The 25,255-nt window shown below is 37.2% G+C and overlaps 3 protein-coding genes across 9 annotated transcripts in view; all 3 read left to right on the plus strand.

Annotated features, from left to right (window-relative positions):
- Positions 1–7,518, plus strand: part of phldb2b (pleckstrin homology-like domain, family B, member 2b) — a 43,022-nt gene extending 35,504 nt beyond the window's left edge. For all 4 annotated transcript variants that reach the window (XM_020925609.2, XM_055151109.1, XM_055151108.1 and 1 more), the window contains 5 exons: positions 1,626–1,716; positions 2,255–2,401; positions 3,299–3,518; positions 4,960–5,045; positions 5,960–7,518. In XM_020925609.2, the coding sequence (XP_020781268.1) occupies positions 1,626–1,716; positions 2,255–2,401; positions 3,299–3,518; positions 4,960–5,045; positions 5,960–6,100 (685 nt within the window). In that variant the 3' untranslated portion in view covers positions 6,101–7,518. The remainder of the gene's footprint in view (positions 1–1,625; positions 1,717–2,254; positions 2,402–3,298; positions 3,519–4,959; positions 5,046–5,959) is intronic.
- A 552-nt stretch (positions 7,519–8,070) lies between these two features.
- On the plus strand, positions 8,071–17,942 carry LOC110161000 (TLC domain-containing protein 4-B-like). Of its 2 annotated transcripts, none has more exons than XM_055151038.1 (7): positions 8,071–8,292; positions 10,832–11,001; positions 11,693–11,782; positions 11,882–11,940; positions 12,076–12,170; positions 15,421–15,494; positions 15,569–17,942. In XM_055151038.1, exons 2-7 carry the CDS (start codon positions 10,847–10,849, stop codon positions 15,885–15,887), a joined length of 792 nt encoding a protein of 263 aa, XP_055007013.1. In that variant the 5' UTR covers positions 8,071–8,292; positions 10,832–10,846; the 3' UTR covers positions 15,888–17,942. The 2 variants fall into 2 exon arrangements, with proteins under 2 accessions (XP_055007013.1, XP_020781366.1); XM_020925707.2 differs by having other exon boundaries at positions 8,072–8,478.
- Positions 17,943–19,610: 1,668 nt separating this feature from the next.
- Positions 19,611–23,436, plus strand: bco1 (beta-carotene oxygenase 1). 3 transcript variants are annotated; one of them, XM_055151190.1, is made up of 11 exons: positions 19,611–19,704; positions 19,785–19,913; positions 20,002–20,131; positions 20,220–20,367; positions 20,436–20,586; positions 21,526–21,752; positions 21,838–22,095; positions 22,167–22,272; positions 22,348–22,442; positions 22,875–22,986; positions 23,073–23,436. In XM_055151190.1, exons 1-11 carry the CDS (start codon positions 19,641–19,643, stop codon positions 23,225–23,227), a joined length of 1,575 nt encoding a protein of 524 aa, XP_055007165.1. In that variant the 5' UTR covers positions 19,611–19,640; the 3' UTR covers positions 23,228–23,436. The 3 variants fall into 3 exon arrangements, 2 of the variants coding, with proteins under 2 accessions (XP_055007165.1, XP_020781388.2); XM_020925729.2 differs by having other exon boundaries at positions 21,550–21,752; XR_008631860.1 differs by lacking the exon at positions 22,348–22,442 and having other exon boundaries at positions 21,550–21,752; positions 23,073–23,213.
- The last annotated feature ends 1,819 nt before the right edge of the window (positions 23,437–25,255 follow it).

Genomic DNA, 25,255 nt, shown 5'->3' on the forward strand with positions numbered 1-25,255 from the left:
TAATGGGCCATCCTTTGCACAAATCTGACTGGTATCTTGGTCTGGTGGCATCTCCTGCTTGTTTCCATGGAGATAATTAAGTTTAATAACATATGGTGACACATTCTGTTATTTCTATTATTTCTGTATGTTGTGATGTGTGAGCTACTGTGTCCAAATAATTTCCGTTGTGTATCAATATAGTTTGTTAAAGTCTAAGTCTGTTCCAAGCAAAGCAATTACATTGTCATGGAGACTAAGTTGCATAGTGCACCTTTTAATATAAGACATGCACTGCGCAGAACATACATGAAGTTAATTGAAAAGGCCTGTGGATAGCAGAGGTGTCCTTCCTTTCTTCCTTCCCTCCTCGTAGAGAACAGGATTTGTACTCTGGCTCCAGGAGGCTCTTGATTAGTGCTTTCAGGGTCAGGTTACGGAAGACGGAAAACTTGAAATGCCGAGAGTGTAGCCTCATTTTCTCCTCCTGAGGATATAAATCAAAAGCAAAGACACTAAAAATGACATACGGAGATTATAGTTGCAAAAGTATGTTTCTTGGATAGTCCTCTGATTTACGAATTTGTTGTTTGTGTAGTCAACATGAAGTTAAGCTTGCTAATTTGATATATAGACGGAAACACAATGCACATGTGTGTGTACTGGCTCAGCCCCTGCAGGATCCAGAGAGATTTGAATTGTGGAGGTACATTTGGGGGTCCGGTGCATGTCCCGACTCAAAACATGTGTGCGTTCTTTCATTCTTTTCTTTTTACGACTGTTACATGTGTCTTTTCTTCTCCCCCTTTTGCTTCTCTGAATGGTATGGTCTGCAGATAGATTTTAAGCCCGGGTTTCAAACTAGTTGCAGACAGACCTCTCTGCTTTGGTACTTGTCCTGGTATTTCTCTGATCTCAGAATGGCTACATTTGGATTGTGTTGCACAGGTTTAGAAAGGAGTGGAGAACATAATTGCAGGAGTTTGCCTTAGTTTGTGTAGTTGTTTAGTTAATATTTGTAATTAAGCTACTCTACAATGACAATGAGTGCGGTAACATTTCGTCATATAAGGTAGGGATTTGATATTTTGGTTGTTTTTTCTGTGAGTTTTCTGTAGCAGCTAATTATTATTAGCTTATAAAGTTATTGATATAATTGGTTATTATTGCATTTGATGCAGTGTAGGAGCTGTATTTTTTGAATACTACAAAAACATGGGAGAGCAGGAAACACTGTCTTCTGATTGGCTGTGCTGTTAATGATCTTATCATTTGTTCTTGTTCATTTTTTATTTCTGTGTCCCATATTTCTGGTTTGTTTGGACTGAGTTTAATGTGTACCATTCGTCTCAAAAATGCAGTGACACTATTAAACCAATCTGGATTCCTTTTTTCCTTTTTGGCTCCAGATGAAAAGATCTTTGTGTACGTTTTGTGCTAGTGCGCCTACATCTTTGTGTTAGCTGAAAAATGAACTGAAAAGTCAAGCAGCTATTGAAGAAAAAAATAGGAGGGCTAATTGTGAGACAAAGCAACGTCTTTAGAAGCTGGAAATAGACTGACAGTTCATTCATTGCCTTTGACTTTGAAAATTATCCATCTTCATGAGTAAATATTAACATGCTCTTTTGGGGTTTTTGATTCAGTGCCAGTACGTCAAACATGGCTAAACTGGAGGAGATGGAGCGAATGCTGAGAGAGGCACAAGCTGAAAAGAACCGTCTCCTGGAACACAAGGTACATACAAGATTCAAAGCGCAAAAGTCAATGAACATAACCCAGTGAGACTGTGCTTGTGTAAATTTTCTGGTGCAGATTCTGACACGTGCTCCTTTCCACTGATGTTTTTGTTTTTCCTGTGATGTTTCATAGCTAGGCATTAAACATATCTATCTTGCACCAAGACAAAGTTTACATGCACCTTTATAGTTATAGTGTTTTTTCTGCTCCCTGGTCATTATATCAAGTAATTGTTTAAATGTTACTAGCAACCAGGTTTACTTCATAGTTTCACTTAAATAGTTTATGAGCATATGTTAGATATGGTTAGTGGTTCTCAAACTCAGCTTCTAATTGACAAGGTGCTTCAATAAGATCAACTGGAAACCACTGCAGTATAAAAAACACTATAAATCAAGTTGGCAATATGTTTAACTGTAATGGTTAGTTAAATTTAAACTCTAAAAACTCTTACTATGTTAAACGCTTTCACATAATCAAATGAAAATGTGTAGTAACAAAGTGCAGTACAGTAATTACCTAATTTATCTAAAAGGAACGAGAAATGGAAATTCGGAAGCAGGCTCTGGATGAGGAGCGGAGGAGGAGGGAGGAGCTGGAGAAACGGCTCCAGGAGGAGACCAGTCGGCGACAGAAACTCATTGACCGCGAAGTGAAGCTCCGGGAGAAGCAGAGAGCACAGGTGAGAATATATTATAATAGATTTTCCACTAGAACGCACAGCTGGAAAGTTTGGACCAGTGTTGTACATGTCATATTTATTCATCAGCTAACCTTAGATGGCCCACGTCAAAGAAACAGGTTTAGGTAGTTTACATATATTAAGTCTTTCTTGGAAGAAGATATTGTTTTCACATGTTGCACTGCAAAAACTCTAATCTAGCCAAGTTACGATTACTTGAATTAAAGTGTCATCATTATTTGAGTAAATTTCACTTGTAAAGTAAAATGATCTACCAATCTCATCTCTTTTTTGTACTTAAAAGTGCATTGTGTAACTTTTCTGGTGGTCCGTTATTTCCCTGTTTCTATGGATATGTCATTACTCCGCTTGGAACGGTCCACAATATGACTTTAAACAGCTGTACATTATGTTTATTAAATTACAGGTGGTTCTATAGCTTAAAATACCTAGAAAAACAGGCATTCTGACTAGGTTGCCTCAGATTTGAACTATAATTTAGTCCAGTTTGGCCTCCATGATGATAGAAAGGTTAGATACCAAGAACATCTCCATGGAGACAAGCATTTGATGGACCCACCACCAGAAAAGTTGCACAGTGCACCTTTAAAATATTATAATACATACAAAAGATAAGAAAAACAGTAACTTGAAATAAGAAACAAAATCTGGTGTTGCTTGAATTAAGAAAAACACACTTATTCCATTGATATTGCTTTTTTTGTTGTGTGGATCTGTTTGTCTTCTGTATGGTTTTAATCACACTCCCCTGACAGTTCATCACATTTTAGATTTTCAAACTTGGCCGTAGAAGAAAGAATGCTATTTTTATATTGAAATGTACTTGTTTGAATAAATCACTCAAACATATTTTAAAAACAACTTTTCTCGTTCCAGTCTCGGCCTCTTACTCGGTACCTACCTGTGCGAAAGGATGACTTTGACCTGCGTTCACACATTGAGTCTGCAGGACACAATGCTGACACCTGCTTCCACTTGTCCCTCTCGGAGAAGACCTGTCGAGGATACCTGATCAAGATGGGGGGCAAGATCAAAACCTGGAAGAAACGCTGGTTTGTCTTTGACCGCAATCGCCGCACACTATCCTACTATTCAGGTAACATAGGATTACATATTACCATTACTATCTATTGACATGACCAGTCAAATTTTTAAAGTGCGTGTGACAGATTTTTATGATTGTCTCATTTTGACTTAATTTGGTGGGATTCTAACTATTGTAAATATAAATGACAGTTTTACACCAATCAAGTAGCAATTTGTGAAGAAAAGATGAAAATTTTGTTGAAAATTATAGGACGTAGAGAGTTCTGTTACATATTGACATCACACTAGGAGGAATTCTGTCCAAAAGTGTGACAAAATTTACACAGAAGAAACTTCTTTTTTTTTTTTTTCTGATACTTTAAACATTATTTCAATCAAAAGCTTTTCTTATATTTGTATTGGTGAGATAATAATTTCTGTGTGCATTAGAGGTAGGGATGGGCATTCGATGAAATTTTCTTAATCGATCGTTGGAAGAATTAACGATCGATTAATCATTAACGTTTTTATATTAAAATGATCATCATTATTATTACTATCTGCACTACTAATCTGCATAAATAAATTCAACTTTACAACATATAAACCGTACCGACTCTAGAGCCACATCAATCCGTTTGACATTATAATGTGTTTAATTCATTTTTGCGCAACTCTCACAGAAACAAAACTTAAAACTGCATCGCTAATTTGCATAAACTCAGCGAAGATAAAACTACAGCTCTTGTGTCGCTGATGCGGTCAATTTCTGTCGGATTAAAAGACATGATTCAGTGGAATACAGGTTAGTGTGACCATATTTGCGTTTGTCAAAACCAGGACACTGTATGGGGGGTGGGAGGTTGGGACTCGTCATCGACATTGCGCGACTCTCACCTGGCAAAGCTTTTTCCCACTGGACACCGAAACATATGTGCTGCTTTGTACACTGTGCACATGGACGCACACTTGTCCCGAACGCAACAGAAAGCGTGGAATTTCTTGTACAAATCATCGTTAAATACACATTTGTGCTTCGGTACGCTGCAGGCTGACCTACTGTTTGTGTCTCGCTCCTTCTGAGTGCAGAGAGCTACATGTACGGACCCCTGTTTGGTCACGCTACGCACAGCAACCTACATTCGGTTTGTCGATTAAAATTAACGTAATCGATGAAATTCTTAATGATCAATTATCGATTAATCGATTAATCATGCCCATCCCTAATTAGAGGAGAATTGCTAAGTAATAGTTATGTAATTCCCTAGTGTGATGCTACGATTTCCAACCAGGAAGTCAAATTTTGAAGCTAAAAAATTGCCATATTAAGAAAATGTGTGCATATCTTTGCAAGAATCTTAAATATACTGGTCTCAACTGTGTTTTAAATGAGTACTCTAATCTGTCATGGGCACTTTAAATGCACATTCTTAGTCTAATGTTTTGAGAGGTAATGTATATCTACTATTTAATTGCATTTAAGTTGTAACATACTTTTGTTGTATTTGCAGATAAACATGAAGCTAAGCTAAAGGGTGTCATTTACTTTCAAGCTATTGAAGAAGTTTATTATGACCACTTAAAGAATGCACATAAGGTGAGTTTGAAGTTTTGGAGTTTGATGTACATTCCTTTTCACAGCCTTTCTTCAGTTATAGTGTTCCTGTTATGGTTTCTGTCGGTGCTCCTTTGTCCAGACATTTTTCTGAAAAGTGACCAAAATAACCCTAAAGGAGCAGTATGCTTTGTTTTCCTTGTCCCAATGTAGATGAGACATATTGCCTGCATCAGTATTTTTTTTTCAAAATTAAGTACGTTGATGATATTTTGATGCTCTTTTTTAGAGCTTTTTTAGACTTTCACTTTTAGCTTTTAGTTTACAATATTTTCACAGGTTGGAGGAAGGAATACAACTACGCCTCATGTATGCACACATGTTTATACATAGATTATTATTACACCTCCGTTTAAAGGGCCCATATTACACTGTTTTCTGATCTATGTTATTATGTGGTTACTTTATCAAAAACAGACCTGGAGTTGTGTTTTATTTTATTCACACATGTTTAACACACAGTTCCTGCATATTTAGTTCTTCTCCCAAACTGAAAACACTCAGGAAGTGCAATACAGGAAGTTCTCCACTGTGTTTTTAAACCACATGCACTTTCACTAGAACCTTTTGGATAATTTCGGCCCTGGAATTTTCAGTCTCTACTGAACAAAAGGTAAAAGGTAGCTGTTGACTTAAACTACCACTTTGTGACATTTTGAGCTGTGGAGCTGTAGATTGACTTATAAAGTAGGATTACTCAAACATGTGTGAAGGCAACAAAACACAACAGCTATGTATTTTTTGATGAGGTAACAACAACAACTCCTGTGGCTTAAAGCTCACAGGAGTCAATTTTGTGTAATACAGGACTTTTATACTTCTAGCACTGTCTGTATCCATATTCAGAGCTATGCAAATATTCTTCTCTGATCATTTCCATTTGTCTTTTTCCATAGAGCCCAAACCCGTCCCTTACCTTCAGTGTAAAGACTCACGACAGAGTTTACTATATGGTGGCTCCTTCTCCTGAGGCCATGAGGATCTGGATGGACGTGATTGTTACAGGAGCAGAAGGCTACACACAGTTCATGGTCTAGAGAAGCGCTACTGAAGTACTGCAGAAGAAATATATAATTACTACTATTTAAAACATGATGACCAATGTAATGATGACTGCATTTTCAATAATAAGGAACTAGTAACTCAGTTGTGAAACACTGACTACTTCATCCATCTTGTAGAAATTATGATTTCATAATTTCATTCGAGGTATAGGGTTAGATTAATTTAAACAACTTGTGCCTTAAGGGTGTACAGATCATTTAAAGCAAGTATTATCCATTACTGTAAAAATATATATTCGTTTATTTCAAATAGTAACCATTTTTACAAGTTGTCTGTTTGATTAATCCTGTTTTCTCTTTTGTCCATATATGTGTCTGTGTAGGGCATAATTATCTGAATGGACATATTTTGTTTATAGATTAATCTGCTGCTTTACGTTGTGGTATTATACAACTTTTTACTTCATTTTAAAGGGGCACTGTCTAACTTTCTTTTGGGGTTGCGTCACCTGCTTGTTTCTATGGATATGTCATTGCTCTGCTTAGCTCTGTACCACAATATGACATTAAACATTTGCACCTTACATTTATTTAATTGCAGGTAGTTTTATGGCTCAAAACACCTACAAAAACAGGCTTTCTGAATGTGAGTCTCTCCACAGATCTGACTTGTAGTTTGGTCTGGTTTGGTCTTCATGAAGATAGAAAGGTTTAATGCCATACTGTGAAATATTCCGCACAAAGCAATAACCTCTCCAGCAAGAAAAGTATTTGATGGACCCTCCACCAGAAAAGTTACACAATGCGCCTTTAACTTCATGGTGCTAGCCTATCCAAAAACGTATGCTTCAAAAACTCCCGAGCTGTAATTGCTGTCACACTCAGCAGTGATTATGATTATAGGGTTGGAAGCAACAATATAACACTGCATTTCAATGAGCTACTTTGTCACATGTACACATTTCTTTTTCAGCTGAACATAGCACTATTCTTCACAGACTCTTTTTAAGATATGCAACTATGTAAAATACATAGGCATTATTATTGGTGTTATTAGAGACTGGACAAATGGTACACATACTTGGTATTTTGAGGTGCTACATTTCAATGCATTGCCTTTGCCGACACTAAATACTGCAAGAGTGCCTTAAATCGACTTGCAATCATTTCTTTGAAGCACAGTTACTTGCAGTACACTAAACTGTTGACCAAAGTTTTATATTTTTATGTACATTTTGTTATTTTATATCTGAGTATTACATTTGTTATTTGTATACATTTGAGATGAGATTCTAATGGGATTTTTCAAAAAAGGATGATGCAGTGAAATTTGGCTTTATTTTGTTGTATAGGCTATTCACACTTTATGCTGTCCATTCTGTATTTATGACTTAAGTAATGCATGTTTTTTATTTTATATAAATAAAATGTAGCTTATACTTTTTAAATTATGTTTGTGTCATGCTTTTACATCGAGAAATGCAATATTGAAGAATACAATATAAGGCCACCAGCATGACCTTATATAGCCGTCTATGATGGTTAGAAGACCCGGGGCACCACCAAGCGGCACAAGTTGGTCATTGGAATCGTGATTTTACCACACTACATAATTAAATGAATCACGGCCATTCAATAAACGTGTATTCAATGCATTTAATATTGTAAACAATTATAGCCGAGTTTGTTTATCTATACATTTTATCAAATAAAGACTACTCTGAGCATCAGCTGCAGAAAATTAACATCAGCAGATAAACAGGTATTCTCTAAATCTGCAGCTAAACATGTAAACAAATAGATCATCCCATTTGTTCAAAATCCTTTGTAAACGCTTGGGTCATAATGGTAGGAGTTCGTTGTGGTTCGGCTATTTATAGAAAATGGCTATTTTGGGCTAAACCAGCGCTTATGTTTGTTTCTCATGCGCCTGTATCTTTAAGGTTTCAGCTGTAATTTGATCGCTATGGAGCAGGGAGATGAGATGAGGGAGACGGCACCCACCTCCTCAAAATCAACACCCTCAACCCCTTTCCTCTCTCTCTCTCTACCTCTCTCTCTCCCTCCTCCCACCACCAATCATTTCTGTAATCGAGCGTCGAGCTGCATGATTTGACTTCGCTGCGCCTCTGCAATTACGCACGTTTTGGATAGATGGGAATGTCAGTAAACAACGCAGCGAAGGCTGACTCGGGCTCGTCTCTCCCTCTCATCCGCTACAAGTTGTGAGCATTTGTGTGTTTGGATGCGCTTGAGAGCGGGGAGAGAAGGCGATCTGTCTGTGTGTTGTTTATCAAAAATGACTCGAAATGGCTGTAGCCTCGGATCGGCGTTCACGACTGCACGAGCGACAAACGAAACCAGCTGAGATAGTGAAAGTGAATGCCCAGTCTTCTTAATGCAAGTCTTAGGTAAGCGAGAGGGTTGCTTTTTGTGCTGGTGGCTGACTGAGCATTTGCGAACAGGCCAGTGTTATTTGGTTGGTTTTGTTTCACCCGTTTCCTCCAAACAGGCGATAGCAGCTGGTTACAGACAGTGCGTTGCATCGGAAACTGATGCTGCCCAACGCGTGTTCAAATCCAGTTCTATCTGTCTGCTTAGTTGCACGGGCTACCATGTAATACATTGATGCACATAGGCTACATATAAGTTTTGCCATACGGGTGTCATTTCCTGGTCGCTCATAAAAGGACCACCCGTTTCTTACGCAAGCGCATCACCCCAGTTAACAGTTGTTGTACGCATAGGCCTATCAGATGGCATCAGAGGAACAACCTGGTATAGCTTGCTTCTCAGAACATAAACCAGAGTCTTGGCATGGCTTTCACTTGAAAATATATAGGCCTTCTGGGGGGAGGCCATATGGGGTAAGCTGCTGTCTAGTAATATAGCTTTAAGTAAGCCACTGGTCTCCTTTCATGAAACATTTATGATATTTACATTGAGGCTTCCTTTCCATTCATGTCATTATATCACCACCGTCAACTGAGTGCAGACAAATTCGGGTTTTTTAAATGTTTAATTTTATTTTAAGCTCCCTTTAAAACGGCAATGTTTACGATTTCTTGACCTTTAAACTGCAACTACTTGTCCTTGAGCATACATAGATCTGCTTGAGTCACGTAGCATGCAGGCAGCTTTTAAAGTTCTTTCAAATGCACTCAAACCACATGCTTGGCTGTATGAAGAGTTGTATGAAGCTAGTCTACACAGAGTTACTATGGGTCAAATTTAAATAGCTCTGCAGCTTTCATGCAACAGTTCGCTGGTCTGGATTCCCACACTGGCCAAAGCTGACCTCTGGCACTGTTATAACTTGGCTGCAGGCCTGTTTGCATGTCATATTGCTATTACTGGTTCAGGGGCGAGCTCTGTAGGCCAATCACCCCTTTTGGTACCTTGGACACAATTATCAACCAACTCAGTCACACCACTAAACTAAATAATATGTAGGATGAGCTTAGTGATGGGGCTTGGTGCAATTCAAAATGGGTTCAGTTAACGTTGCTCAGTCAAAGGCCTGTCACAATAACACATTTTGAAGTCCGATAGATTACTGAAATAATTATAGACGGCAAACGATAATATAGAAACTAATTTATGCACACAAACACTCAAAAGCAAATTTATACAACAAAAGCTATTCTAAATCTACAATATTATTTTAAAAACATGAGCTGTTATGTTGAAATCATTAATTCAATCTTCTATGGCTCAAATCTTATCATATAGCCAAAAAATATCCTAAAATTTACCAGTAGTGCAAAGACATTGTACACACGATGAATATTGACCCTAAAAAATATTTTTCCATCTGTATAGTTGACACAGTAACTATCGTGATTATAGTAATTAACAGAGAGTGACATTTTAGATGCACAGTATGCACTTACTAAAGTACCATGAAATTCCAATACAGTAAATACTAAATATGTACAATATTATATATACATTTTCATCTCATTAAGTCTCACACTGTTAATACTGTGTAAATACATATTGTGGGTGTCTAAAAGGATGTTGAAGTTTTAAGCTCATTAGTGTAAGCTTATCGTACACATTTGCCTGGAGGCATGTCCTGCTTTTCTCATGCTGAGCTGACTCTTCATGATGATTCCAGTAGTAACTAACTGACAGCTCCTTGTCCTTGTGTGAGCTGTCAGGACAAGAGCATGCTGTGCCCTTCCATGTCCGCTCCACCAAATGTATATAGAAGAGAGTAGCCTGTGTGTTAGTGTGAAATATTAGGATTTTGTATTGTAGTGTTTACAATACCCTAAATCAGTATTCTCAAACTGCGGTATGTGGGTTGCCTTTGGTGGTACATGGGGCCCTCTGAGTATGTCTTCTTTTAGGTTAATCATTATCTGAAGCTACCTTAGGGCTAGGTCATTTTAGACTAGACCTACTTTAAGCTTTATATATTTGTTTTTCTTTCATGATATCCAGATATTCTGCAATAATTACCAACAAGCATAAACTCAGAAATATCAAGCCAATGTATTGCTGTATACTAAGTATACCCAAGATTGGTCCAGTTCATTGACTGTGTGGTCCAGTTATAATTCTGAAGGGAGGTTTAGTGTAATGTTTCTGCAGCATGTTTTCTGTGGTTGAACATTTACGGGGCACTTTAGCAGCTGTACTTCTTCTAAAAGGTCGCCCAACACAAACAGAGCTTATGTTGCAATTGTCCCAGAGCTACAGTGTAATAGTTGGTTTGTCAATAAATAAAGTGTGTTTAAAGTCGTGTCTGTTTTACAGTGACGTTGGGTGGCCATGGACCCATTCAGCCAGCTCATCCTCACCATCTCGGTGACAAGTTTCTTCAGTTTCCAGTGGCTTTTCCACAAAGTCAGCCCCTGGATGTCTCTGCGCATCAGCCCAGGATTCATCAACCTCACTGACAAGCAGAAGGTGGAATGGAACTCAAGGTACCCTCTTAAGCCAGGCCCACATGCTTTTACAGCCAAGTGGGTTACAGAGCATCTCCTCAGGCTACAAGAAAAGCAGGCTTTACCGGTTTATGATGTCCACGGCTAATATTTCCTGTCACCTTCTTTTCTTCGTCAAAGTTGTATTTATTGTATAGAAATAAGCTTAGACTAGACAAACGTTACTGAACCACATGGGGAATTACTTGGACAAAAGTTTATTTAATTTATGGTGTCTGGCTGTTCATTGGGGTTCACTGCATTAATCAATAATTTTAAGAATTCATTCATATTCTCTTTATTGTGCTTTAGTGCACTTGTGAAATTGAAAGTGTGATTTATGAGCCCATGTAAAGTCATATTTAGTTGTGCTCCCGGTGCAGGCTCTGGCTTTACTTACAGTTGGTAGTGCTGCCTGACTGATGGCTAAGCATTGCTCAGTTCGTCTCAGGGCTCGGATGGCTGGCAGCGTGTGACCCTGCAGCAGTGTTTAATCTCTCAGTCTAATTGGTTTCAGTCTTTGTGTAGCTCTCACAGGCAATCTGCTCATTCAGAGAGCTCTCCAAATGCATTATTATATTTAGCCAACTCAACTGTGTTGTCACTTCTAATAAGGCACACTATTTATTCTTTAGTACTTTAGCTCTGCTCAAATGGAAACCTGCTGAGCACTGTCACTTGTGTGTTTCAGGACAGTGTCGACGTTCCATGCGTTGTTAGTCGGACTGTTCTGTCTCTACATTTTATTCTTTGATGATGCTGTCAATGAAGACCCAGTCTGGTGAGATTTAGATAATGTCACACAAACAATAAAACAATCATGTATTCAAATCAAGAACCAAAATGTGTATCTATATCTATATATCTATACCTTTTACAGGGGAGATCCTACATTAGTGAAGACTAATGTTGCCATTACAACTGGCTACCTCATTTCTGGTAAGGCATGCAGAGTTTTCTACCCCAAATGTCACGTTTCCATAATTGTAAAATGTGTGAAATCTAATTAACACATTTCTTTTGTTTTTTTCTGTGTATGTTTTTTTCTTTCTTTCTTTCTTTCTTTCTTTTCAGATCTGCTGCTAATATTTTACTATTGGAAGGCGATAGGCGACAAGTTTTTTGTAGTTCACCATCTGGCAGCATTGTATGCTTACTACTATGTACTGGTGAGTGCCCTATTGTCCAATAGCAATATGTGCAGGCAAGATGGGAAGGAGACAACCTAAAGTGAACAGCTTTGTCCTTAATGACATGTTTACATAACAGTTAGATGAATATTTGACATAACTTTCTAAAGCTAATGTTACTTTACCTTAGATCACTTTATACAGGTCAGGGTTAGCTTAGGACACACTACACATTTCAGGACATGGACAGTAATATAAAGTTGTGATGTTGCTGGATAAGATAACAACTGTTGTATTTCCAATATCACAAAGCCACTCTTCTTAATATAAGGTTGACTTTCATATTTTGATTGGATGAAGTTAACATCATAAATCAATTACACCCACGCCTCGTTTTGATAAAAAAAAATAAAAAATTTAAAAAAAGGGCAACCCAGCCATTTAAATCCTTGTTATTCCACTTATCAGTTTGTTCCATGTTCCTCTTTCTCAAACAAAGTCTTGTTTATTTGAATCACGAAACCTTCACATCTGCTGACCTAACATTTTTTCTGCTTTCCATATGTTGGTATAGCTGATGGTAGAATTTAAAACTTTAGATGGTGGAGGAAAGACTCATGCATCTAGGGCAGTGCTGCTGTTCACTTTTGGGTTTATCTTAAACCCTTCAGGTCAATGAAAATATATGCATAAATGAAGACAATGAATGACTTTGGTATTTTTTGCATGGAATGCTCAATGATGGTACTGGCTGACCCTCCCCTCCTCACTTTGCCCTACGGTTTCTGTGCTTTTATTAATTTGATAGTGGGCCCCTTTTGTTGTTGCTAATATGAAGTGAGCTGAACTTGTCCAAGCTATGGCAGCTGTGTGCATGAAGCACTGTTTGCAGACAGGGTTTTGTTTTGTGCATGATAACAACTCGTATTTAACCTACTCACTGATTCTTCTGCCTATCTTCAGTACCTTCTGCATTTCTGCTTTGTGCCAAGGCCTAGCTGTGCTAACTTCTGCTCCTGTCACACTGTTGACCAATGAAACAAATAAGTCTTATTGGACAAATGGAAAATTCATTCAGCATTTTAAAAAAAAAAAGAAAAAGTACTATTTGTGGCATATTGTCCACTTTAGCATTTATGTAATATAAAGCTATACAGCGTGCATTGTTCTTTCTCTCATTCAAAAAAGTAATAAGGCTACAAGTGCAATTAATACAATAGTTTATGCACTACTACTATCTACTATTTGTAAAATATGTAAAACATTTTGACATAAGTTGCACTGGAAAAATAAAAATCTGTATTTGCCATACTACAACCTGTTGGATGGATAGAGCAAGCACCTGTATGTACAAGAATGGTAAATGATAATAGGTTGGCCATACTGTTACTGGACACTCATGACTGTTTCTAAAAAGTAGTTCTGACCAAACAAAAATACAGTGTCATTTTCATTTAGTTTTGTACACAGTCAAATGTGTCATTTGTTGTCATAGTTTTAGTTAATGTGTCAACTGTGTTTATGTGGAAATGTTTGTGTTAACGTATAACTCCTGACCTCTTAATAAAAATGAGGCACACTTAACAATCTGCTAAAAACTGACATTAAGTTGTACATTGACTAATACTTGTATGTTAATTCTTAATATACATTGCAGATATTTCAACCACTAATGTCCATTGAAATGTATGTCTTTCTCTCTATGTGATTCTCAGTAACAATGTTTTGGAAACATTAGTTATGGCTTAATAGGCCTTTAATGCATGCTTATCAATGTATTAAGTGTGTTGCATTTTATGTGGCGGCATCTTTCTGTTCTAATAGATGTATATGTGTCCGTCTCTGTGTTCTCTGCTGATTTTAACATCAAAAGCCCCTTTCAAACCCCACATGCAAAAACTACCAACTACATGTTGGGCTGTATCACCCTTGTTCATGCAAAAACTACCAGAAGAGTTCGAGTCATTAAACAGTGTACGCATTGATTTAGATGGGGAGCGCTCTATTCCTTTCTTGTCTGCTGTTATTGCTGTTGTGTGGCACTGAGCAGATATGATGCCCAGTCACAGTATGGACTTACCAGTTCCTAGAGGTATTAGCATGGTAATGCTAGCTGGAAATATATGAGGTTTAACTTTGTTTGTTTCACATAGTAAGTATATATAATACATGACTTTGTTTCAGATCTAAAGGTAAGTACTGCTAAAGTGTATCACAGAAACATATTTAAAATTACTATAAACATGTAGGACATGTGTGTTTTGTTTCATCTCTACTGCCACTACCACGAGAGGGCGGCACTGAAAGCACTGAATGATTCTCTTCATATGAACAGAATCATTCAGTGCCTTCAGGACCACTCTTGGTGGTCATCTGGAATTCATAGAACTGTAGTTACATTTGTAACTTTTGTTATTCATTTTCAGCCTATTTCATTCATTCACCATTTACGTACATTATAATGATGCATAAAACATGGATTTCAGACTGGTAGTCTGTCTGTATTACACCACAATTTGCCTGTCCCAGTAATTTGGTTTTACCATCTTAATTTCATTTAATAACATCACTGTATAGACAGCTATGTCCTTGGCACAGGTCAAAACACATTTACATATATACATTTCTGCAATGTGCTTTTTAATACCACGATAGACAAAGATTTTGTTTTGGTAATTTGGAAAGATGTTAACCAATGCATGTAATGCAATGTGGTTTAAAATGACTTAAGCTGTCTGTTTCAGAGCTGCAATCATTAGTGATAAATTATACTTTGATATGTCTCTCATGCTTTAGTGTTTAGTTGCAGACTTATTTATTCACCATAAAACACATTTTTTGGTTCATTAGAGAAGGACAGTACTAAATAAACATTCTTTTGCTATTTATTGGATAAATGCATATCAGATGTTTAGATGAATGGTTAGGTCAAATGTCTGCTCTGTTTGTTGTTTTTCAACCTCCTGTTTGTTTGAGGATCCAAATACCACAGACGTCCTGTATCTAAAGCTAGGGCTTAAATACACAAACTGTAGGTCCTACTGTAGACCCATAAAAACTATTCCAATAGATTGTTGCAACATAGCAAAAAATTGGCTACTACAGCCTCCTGTTTTTCCCATTCTGAAGATATAATATTTTGTTTTGAATTGTTAATTGTGGTGCTAGATTTCCATCACTTTGAAAACCATGGATTATGTGGCGACATACAACTGACTGCATCAGGAGTTTTTATTATATTTGTCACTTTCATGTGTGGTCCTCTCCTGTGCTTACGTCAATATTTCAGGGTCAAGGGATGTTGCCTTATTTTGCTAACTTCCGCCTGTTAGCAGAATTCTCCACCCCTTGTGTTAACCAGCGGTATGTATCTGCACCCAGGATCTATGATTTAAATCATAAATACTTTGATGCCTGTTGCTAACTTTGTGTTTCAGTTGGTTCTTTGAGGTCCTAGGATATCCCAAGTCCTCTCGACCAAATATGGCAAATGGCGTTGCTATGGCAGTGGTCTTTTTCATGGTCCGTATCGCTGTCATCCCGGTGTACTACAGTCGTATGTACGCTGTGTATGGCACACAGGCCTATTACTTGGTGCCGTGGGGTGGGCGTGTGGCCTGGATTGGCTCCAGTATCTGTTTGGACATTATGAACGTCATGTGGATGCACAAAATAGCACGGGGCTGCTACAAGGTTCTCCGGTCAGCACGGAAAAATAAAGTAGATACATTGCAGGAAAATGGAAAATCGGATTAATAGAATGAGTTGAACTTAAGAATGTAAAAGGAGGATGAGGGAAGTCTCATACATGTATGTCACAAAGGACACAGTTTGACATGTATGTGAATGGACCACCAACCCGGCCACCCATAAGCCATGAAACAACCTCTTAGCAATACTCTGCATGGCCAGCTTGTTTCATGAGAACACTTAGCAGGAGGTTGTACACAGACTATGGACTAATTTACCCAGAACACACAAATTGTCAAAAAGTTTACGGTTCTTATTAGTGTTCCTTTTAATATATTTAGAGAAACTTTTAATGTCTGCTTTTCTAATGTCATCATGACTTGTCCATGTCCACAGGTGTGTGGGGGGCTTCCCAACACTCAATGGAGAACTTAATGTTGATGCAGCAATCACAGTGATCCTTGAAAAAGACTGGTTAGTGCCATGAAATACTTTTATTTTGTGGGATAATTTTGCCTTTTTTTTTTCCCAATTCAATTTTAAGCTTTGCATTAATTTATTACATGGTCTAAGTAGTGTGTTCCAGATTAGTGAGCTCCGTGAATATCACATTCAGGACAATGATAACTATAATATTTTATCTGAATCTTTTGTATGATTTTTGTCTTGCTGGGATCAAGGCATTCATACATTTATTTAACATGGAGATTTTAGACATTGCAATAATGTATTTTCCTAAAATCCTCCTATTGTGGAACTGAATGAGTTGTTAGTGCTAAGTAAATGGACCTCAACAATTCAGCACTTCGAAAATCCAGATGCAAATTTCTATTATCATTATTATTATTGATATATGAGAAGGTTTATGACAAATATGAATGAGAATTTTGTTTCCAGAACCTCGTGGTGGGCGGTCACAGTTGAGCTCTATTGAACTATGCCCAGTGTAATACACAAGAGACTCTACTCGCATACTAGCATTTTCTAAATGCAGACATCTGTTTTCAAAAATAGTAGAAGCAAGGAGAAAAGAGGGTACAGATTATTCCCTTCTTAAATTAAATATATTTTGCCAAAGTTTGGTTTTCACATACATTACAATAGCCCTCGTTACAATGTTAAACACAGCTGATTTCCCTAATTCATGCTGTACATGAACTGCTTTTGTGAAATGTTCTCAAGAAAAAAAAGGATTGCACATTTTCTTGACATGGTTTTTGCATATTGATTAGTTGCCTTTTTGACAGTGAATATTTTTGTCACTCCTGTTTCTGTGCTTTATCCACGGGCCTTTGCCTGTCCAATGTGATTATCTGTCATAGCCTTTGTTACTGACAGTTTAAAATGTATTAAGTGGATATTTACTGTTATATGGTTTTGCAATTTTACATGTTTGACGTATTTGTGCCAGTTTTAGTTTTTTATTATTATTTTGACCATAATTTTATACATCAGTGCCAACCTACCAGAATCTTGACTTAGCAGTTGTGCATAGATTACTACAGTATGCACGGTGTGGCACATTGGAAAAGCAGCTTTACTGTTTTTAAAAGGAATTCAATTTACATCAATATTTTACTTTGAAAGAAAGATAGGGTTCAAGGACACTAGGTTGTGCATGGTCAGTAAGGTCTTCTTCATGCGCCCTCTAACTGCATGTTGTATTGCATGAGATTGCACTGTAAAACAAACTAGCATATTTTTATGTTTACTGATGACTATGTCAATAATATGATGTAACCCACAAATGCTAATAATGATAATCAAGCAGATCTTAGTAGAATATACAGTACACAAATAATCATTGAAGGGAATACTTGAATACTAATCAGCACAGTTTAAACACAGTGGGCCGTGCAAATAGACACTCCTCCTCTGGCATCTTGTGCTCAGTTTCTGTCTATAATTTACTTACCCATTCAAAGTCAAACTAGTGATGCCTATAACAGACGCACGGCACTGATTGTGTTGAGTTTTTGTTTTGAATGTTGTACTGATGAGAGATGAACTGATAGATGCTCAGTGACATTCTATGAATGTATGAAAACAAGAAAATATGTGTCATTTACATTCTCACTTGTTTTAACAATAAAGATTGAAATATTGATGTTTTTATGATGACCGGTTTGTTTGTTTGTGTTTTTGTTTTTCTTTAGTGACAGTTTTGTAAAAATGAAAAGTAGGCCTGTGGTTTTGAACATCATAGCTAAGAATTTAGCTCACAGAATTAAACCCTTTAATTTCCTTACGTAATTTCAGCCATATATTGGCCTTCATTTTGAGCGCTAACGTTTAGAACGTTGACATTCACTGTATTGCACGGTAATAGCCACCAGGAGGCACAATTTCAAGACAAAAATAGTTGCAAAACAACAAGCATAATCTTATCGGTTAAATCACACAATAAAATAACGTGTAAACAATGCATTAAAAGCATAGATGCTTTATTGGCTTAACACTTGCATTTGAAGAGAAAACCTAGAAATGATGATTTTATGCGCGTGTACAATTAGGGTGTAGGTTTCTCTCTCTCTCTCTCTTGGTTCTACTGCGCAGCCATTTAGGCCCCTGACCCTCGTCCCACTCATTTAGAGAATAATCCTACTTTTTCATCAATGACACGTGAATTAAAGAGTGAGCTTTAGAAATATTTTTAATTAATATTTGTATACATATTTTTTTATATTTTTCACAAGACTTTTTTGAGTGTATTGAAAAAATAAAAATGCTGTCCGTTTACAAATAAGCAAAATAAGGCATTTATTACGGTGTTATTAGTTAGCTTTAACAGCTATGAACTTATCTTCCATGTCCCACCACACTGAACAACGTACATCCCAAGAGGTTATGAAAACACATAAACGCGTCTTATATAAACATTTTACCGAGAAAGAATACTTTAGGCTATTCCCCGAGATGACCACATACCGTTTGACCTGAAAATATGAGCAAAGTGCAGCATCATTATCAGGTCTGCATGTGCCTTATCTAAATCTTCACGGTCGCCTCTTCACAAGGAATATGGCAGGAGCTAGTTTGAATGGATAATGACTATAATTAGAAGTAATAAAATTGTGATTTAGTATGAGATTGATACGTAACTGCATAGCTTTTTAAAAGGGCGATCTTATCGAGACTTTGTGGACGTTTTATTTATTTATTTATTTATTTTATTTTATTTAGGAGGTTATTTTTCTTTTTTTAAACTCTTTTTGCGTGATGCAATGAAATTTGGACTTTAAAATCTAAACCTTGCTGTTTTCTTGGAATATAGGCTCTCACGCATGTTACGCACATGTAATCACATGTACGCCCACACTTAAAATGACATAATGGACTAACTGGTCCTTCAAGGACTGTAGTGGCCCCATCCCCCAGGGGACACATCTCCCTTCCCCCATATATCAACAGGTGGAGAGTTTTGGGGTCTTACTCCTTGTGTTAGGCAAGTAGGCTAATGGGTGATAACAGGCGTATAAAACACTTAAAGGTTAGTGTGATGTAACGACCAACCAGAAAGTGGGCTTCCGCACTATCATAACCCTCACCCTAAAGAAAAGTCCGACACAGATGTGCTTTATAAACCATCATGTGCACATAGCCAGATTGCACAGACGTGATGCATAACTTTTCTATGAAATAAGCTGGAAAATATAATTAAGAGGTTCACAGAACACAGAACACCCCCCACACAGATAAGATAATACAGTAGACATCCAACCCCCAAAGTAAGCCGCGGCTTTAAAGGGAGTGGTTTCGCTCGTGGCGGTCATTCGCCTGTTTACCCACACTGCTGTGTCGTCCTGCACTGTCAGCATCATGAGTGTAGATTTCTCCAAAAACGCAACTGAGAGCCCCGAGGCCAGCAAAACAGAAGTCAAAGGTAAGAGGAACACATAACATTAATGAAGGAAGCCAAAACCACGGTCAAATTAAACCTCAAGTTGTCTTCTCTTGACTCAGGGACCATTCCCAACTGGCTCCAAGGAACGCTGTTGCGCAATGGCCCCGGGATTTTCTCTGTGGGGGAAACCAGCTACGAACACTGGTTTGATGGGATGGCCCTCATGACAAGCTTCACTTTTAAAGACGGTACGTATTTTAGAGTTCAAAGATGATCGCGACATGATTGGATCAATTTTGGTAATTGCATTTTATATATAAACATTGAAATTTCCAGGTGAAGTGACCCACAGAAGCAGATTTCTTAGAAGTGACACGTACAAATCAAACATGGCTGAAAACAGAATAGTTGTGTCTGAAATGGGCACAATGGCTTATCCAGACCCCAGCAAAAACTTCATCTTCAAGTGAGTATAATAAATGATTTGCAATGTGAATATAACAAACCTATATTTGTTTACTTGTATTCATTCATGCTATGGTGTTATTTTTCAGAGCAATTACCTTTCTCAACCACACAGTGCCTGATTTCACTGACAATGGTGCTAGCAATTTTATCAAGTATGGAAATGAATACTTTGCTACCTCTGAAACCAATTACATTCGAATGATTGACCCTGTGACCCTGGAAACACAGGACAAGGTAATGCATGTGTCTTGTTAAAATAAAATATTAATAAAATGTTTTAATCGCCTACATTTGGTCAACAGGTGGATTACTTGAAATTCCTCCCAGTCAATGTGGTTTCATCCCATCCACACTATGACAAGGAAGGCAACACTTACAACATGGGCACATGTATAGCGGAGAAGGGCAAGACCAAGTATGTGGTGTTCAAAGTTCCACCTCATCCTGATAAAGGTACCTTATCCAGGTTTACTTGCTTCGAGTGATCTGTTTTCTCTTGTCAATTACTTGCAGTGCACTGGTTACAGCAACTATAACTAGATTACGTAATCAGAAGCTATCTAGGTTTACATGAGGAGGAGGTGTGGCACTGTTTCACTGTTGATTTAGTCAAGCAGTTGCCCTACTTCACCTATTACAACTACTAATGTGACCATGGTAATTTCCCAAGATAATCCAATAAATTGAACTTTCATGCAGTGGTGGAAGAAGTACTCAAATTTGTTACTTAAGTAAAATGACAGATACTAGTGCAAAAATATACTCAAGAAAAAGTCCAAGTATCACATGAAAATATCTACTTAAATAAAAGTATTAAAGTACCATTTAAAAATATACTTAAAGAGTAAAATGTGTGAAAAATCCGTCAGTCGTCCAAGTAGAATCCATGGCAAAGGAGAAATTCAATTTGCCAACTGGACAAAGTTTATTTGGTCAAATACATTTCGCAGCTCATCCAAGCTGCTTCTTCAGTTCTGGGGAAGAAGCCCCTTTGCCTTAAAGAGTAAAAAGTAAAGGTAATTTGCACAGATTTTGAGATCAAATAGAGCTTTAAATGTAGTGATTTTAATACAATTTGTGCTGAATTTTGATCAACAGAAACAGTTGAATCAATAGTTTTTTATAGATGTTTTTAATTGCATATGTTTGTTTGCCCAAATTATGAATGGGTTAAAAATAAACACTCAGGCTTTTCTGCAAAAACAGATATCTTCTCTAAGATTTGTTGAAGTAAAAAGTATCCCCTTGAAAATCTGCTCAAGTAAACTACAGTACCTACAATTTGTACTTAAGTACTGTACTTTACTACTTTTACTTCATTTTATTCCACTGCTGCTTTCAACATATGTGTAATAAATGTCTGTGTTTTAAATATTGCCATTTACTTGAAAGTAGCATCAAGTAATTTAATTGTAGGTGCACTAAAGAAAGCTGAGGTGGTCTGCACAGTCCCCTGTCGATCTCTCCTCACTCCGAGCTACTACCACAGCTTCGGCATGACAGATAACTACTTCATCTTCATCGAACAGCCTTTCAAACTGGACATCCTTAAAATGGCCACTGCTTACATGAGGGGAGTCAACTGGGCAAGCTGTCTGAAGTTTTTCCCTGATGAGAATGTATGTTTTTTGATGTTGTGAGTTGTGTGATAGTCAAAGAAGGATCAACAGCTTAAATGTTTGTATTTGATTATTATTTCCACAGACCCTTATCCATATAATCGACAGAAAAACTGGAAAAGAGGTAGAAACCAAATATTACACTGGAGCAATGGTTGTCTATCATCACGTGAATGCTTTTGAGGAAGATGGACACGTCATATTTGATGTGATTGCATACAAAGATAACAGCCTTTACAACATGTTCTACATGAGCAAGCTCAAGGAAGCTTCTGGCTTCCATGATGACACCTATGTACAACCAAACTACAGGAGATTTGTACTTCCCATCAGATCAGACAAGGTCAGTATCAAATGAGATGATTTCTACAAAGGCTATTGGTTTTTTTTTTCTAACTTGGACTGTGGGTGTAGGGTGTTGCCATCGGCGAGGATATGGTGGCACTAAAACATACGACTGCCAGTGCTGTGAAAGAAAAAGAGGGTAAACTCATGTGCCAGGCAGAGGTGCTGTGTGAAGGTAAAGTACTGTCTAACTAATGAGGAGAGGTTTATCATGTCATTTTCTGATCCTGGAACTAAATGTTTCATACAGGCTTTGAACTGCCACGAATTAATTACAACCTTAATGGAAAGAAACACCGTTATGTCTATGGTAGCATTGTGGATGATTCTGCTGTGTCAAAGCAGGTAAAACTTTGATGAACAATGATCATAGATTAGATGGATAGATTAAGTATATTCAATATGTCCTGGTATAGGTTTATAGGTGAATGGACTGTAAAATTAACCACATATGTGCAGAAACATAAAATTATTCCTCTATTTGAAAAATTAACTTTCATATTTGTTTTTAATTTTAATTATCTATATACTTGGATGGAATAGTTGATATTCTAATTTAACATATCTCTAAAGCAATATTTGTGGTATTACACCTTTTTCAGGAAATGATTCTCACCTAACATTCACCTTTAATGTCCAAATTTCAGTGAAAAAGTATATCTTCTAAGAGTATACTTCATGGTAACTTGTAGTTGCCTGTCTTGGAGTTGTGATAATGCTCTGGAAAAAAAAAGCACTAAAAAACTAAAGTAGTAATTCCTGTGTTTGTATTTACAGATTGGGAAGTTTGACACAGAAACCAGAGAGATGATTTACTGGAAAGAAGAGAACTGTTTTCCTTCAGAGCCTGTTTTTATCCCCAGACCAAGCGGAGAATCGGAAGATGATGGTGAGGCAACAGGCACACATAATATACAAATATCCCTGATCCAACTTCTCTCATCTCTTCTCTCTCTTGTTTTGTGCCATTTACAGGTGTTGTTGTAGTAGCAATAACCAACTCAAACCCCAGCCAGCCTTGTTTCATTGCAATTCTTGATGGAAAAACATTTAAAGAAGTGGCACGTGCAAATGTGAAAGGACAGCTGTACAGAGACGTGCATGGGTTTTTTATCCCGAAAACCAACTAACCCTAAATGTTTGTTTAGAGATTTGACTGAAGGAGGTTAAAAGTGTGGTTTTGTATAAAGCTGTTTAGAAAGAATGACGCAATATTATTGATAGTTTTACTGATTTGGTGACTTAAACATGTACATACTCCTGTTATATATGTTGTTTTACTACTGGAATGACTTTAAATGTAATTTTTGCTGATGCTTTTCATAAATGTTTCAAGGTATGTGGCGTGTGTACTGTGCTTAGTTTGACCACTAGATGGCGACAAAAATCAAGTGAATCGGTTGATAAATTATTTGTCCAAAGAATATTTTTCTGTCATTTTCGACTCAAATTAGTTACATGTTTTCTTTGCAGTGATTTTATATAAAAACAAGCAAGACAAAACATATCACTAGTTCACCAGTTTTATCAAACATATAAAAACAAAGTGCAAAGACTGACCACCTACAAAATATTTGACTTTCACTATAAAACAAAAATATTTCAAAAATAGGAGTGCAAGCATGCAGGGATATGCAAACCAAACACATTACTTGCACTTTATATAAAAATACAAAGGTCAACATACATATGTGCAAAAAGATATTTGTTCTGCCGTAATTTCAGACATTTGTCAGACTCAATCTAGACTCCATCAAATCAAATGTGTAGTTAACAAGTCATAGAACAATGTATTGCAATCTATTAAGAAAATATATTTATTGGAAACATCAAGTAACATATTTTAATACAATTACTAAAATTGTTTAGTGATTTAAAAATAATGTATTTTTTTAAGGTCAGGTGTATTTTATTTTCTTTGTCCACATTTTAAAGTGTTGCCACTTGCCAGAGCAGAATATGTCCAATGTGGAATGTTATGTTAAAGTGCATAGGAATACTACGCTCAGTTAGAGCTGAATTACCCTTTGAGACCTTCAGGCATGTCCTCATTGGATAGACGGGGCTTGGCTTAGACAATGACATTGTCATTATCCTGGTTAAATAAAGAATAAATAAAATAATATACTGTACCCACCAACTATCCAACAGCTTAAAAATTTCTGAGGACACTGGAGCATGCCCAACTGAAGTTGGGATAGTACGTTGGTTGCCATAGTGACAAGTTGCTGATGACTGGCAGGAGGAGTGCAGGATTTTGTGTAGTGTCTTTTAAGTCATTTAATTCAGATGAAACCTTTGGACTATTTAGGTCAAGCAGATGTGAACATTTGTTTAGCTGTTTCTGTTAGCTGCCCTGTTCTTGAGTTTCCTCTTCTTTAGACAGACAATCCTGGGTGCTTTCTTCTTCTTCCTCATCAGCTGACACATAAAGGGAAAGAGGGACAGTCTGAAGTTAACAGTGTGTGGCTAACATGATGCAAAGTATTTTATACTAACACACATTTCTAATAACCAAACTTGCATTAACCTATAATATCAGTGTTTATATGAGACCAATCTTAGAAGAAAAGCCTGAAGAAGTGATACATATTTCAAAAGCGTCGTCAGTTATTTATAGTTGAGAGTATGACAGGAGCTCCCTCACTTGACTTGTTAATGTTGAGCTGTGCGAGACTTCGGGACAGGTCTGTGGCTCCTTCCCCTGGTGCTTCAATTCCATGGATGGCATTCCTACGGCCAGACCGCCGAGAGGCCAAGAAGCCCTCATAGGACGCCTCCACATCCGTCATTGCAAAGACATCTCACCAGAGAAAAGCCTGGCAAAAGTACACAAAAATATTATCAGTATACATATATTATTTGAACAGGAGACCGCTTTTGTTGTGTCTTTATGCAAGACATTTCACCCACATTGCCTAGTATGAATAGGATGTGGCCCACAGTGCAGATTGGCTGCCTTATTTCAGTCAGTTTGCCCCAGGGCAGTTATGGCTACAAAGTATTGACAGAATGTGACCTATAGGGCAAGTATAGCTATGCATGCAACCCTGCTAATATATCTCAAAACCTAATCCTGAATTAATCTTTTTAATCTCATACACCTGCAACAACAATGAGTAAAGGCACCACAGGGAAGGATAAATTATGGTTTTCAC

This window comes from Boleophthalmus pectinirostris, unplaced genomic scaffold, assembly GCF_026225935.1.
Source record: "Boleophthalmus pectinirostris isolate CB_2022bp ecotype Guang Dong unplaced genomic scaffold, ASM2622593v1 HiC_scaffold_15, whole genome shotgun sequence".
Classification (NCBI taxonomy): domain Eukaryota; kingdom Metazoa; phylum Chordata; class Actinopteri; order Gobiiformes; family Gobiidae; genus Boleophthalmus; species Boleophthalmus pectinirostris.

Bases quoted from the DNA above. Each gene is read 5' to 3' on its own strand.
- LOC110161000 (XM_055151038.1), top strand. From the start codon at position 10,847: ATGGACCCATTCAGCCAGCTCATCCTCACCATCTCGGTGACAAGTTTC. The intron at 11,002-11,692 runs GTACCCTCTTAA...TGTGTGTTTCAG, and splicing joins AAGGTGGAATGGAACTCAAG to GACAGTGTCGACGTTCCATG. The intron at 12,171-15,420 runs GTGAGTGCCCTA...TCAATATTTCAG, and splicing joins ATGCTTACTACTATGTACTG to GGTCAAGGGATGTTGCCTTA.
- bco1 (XM_055151190.1), top strand. From the start codon at position 19,641: ATGAGTGTAGATTTCTCCAAAAACGCAACTGAGAGCCCCGAGGCCAGC. The intron at 19,914-20,001 runs GTACGTATTTTA...TGAAATTTCCAG, and splicing joins AAGCTTCACTTTTAAAGACG to GTGAAGTGACCCACAGAAGC. The intron at 20,587-21,525 runs GTACCTTATCCA...TTTACTTGAAAG, and splicing joins TCCACCTCATCCTGATAAAG to TAGCATCAAGTAATTTAATT.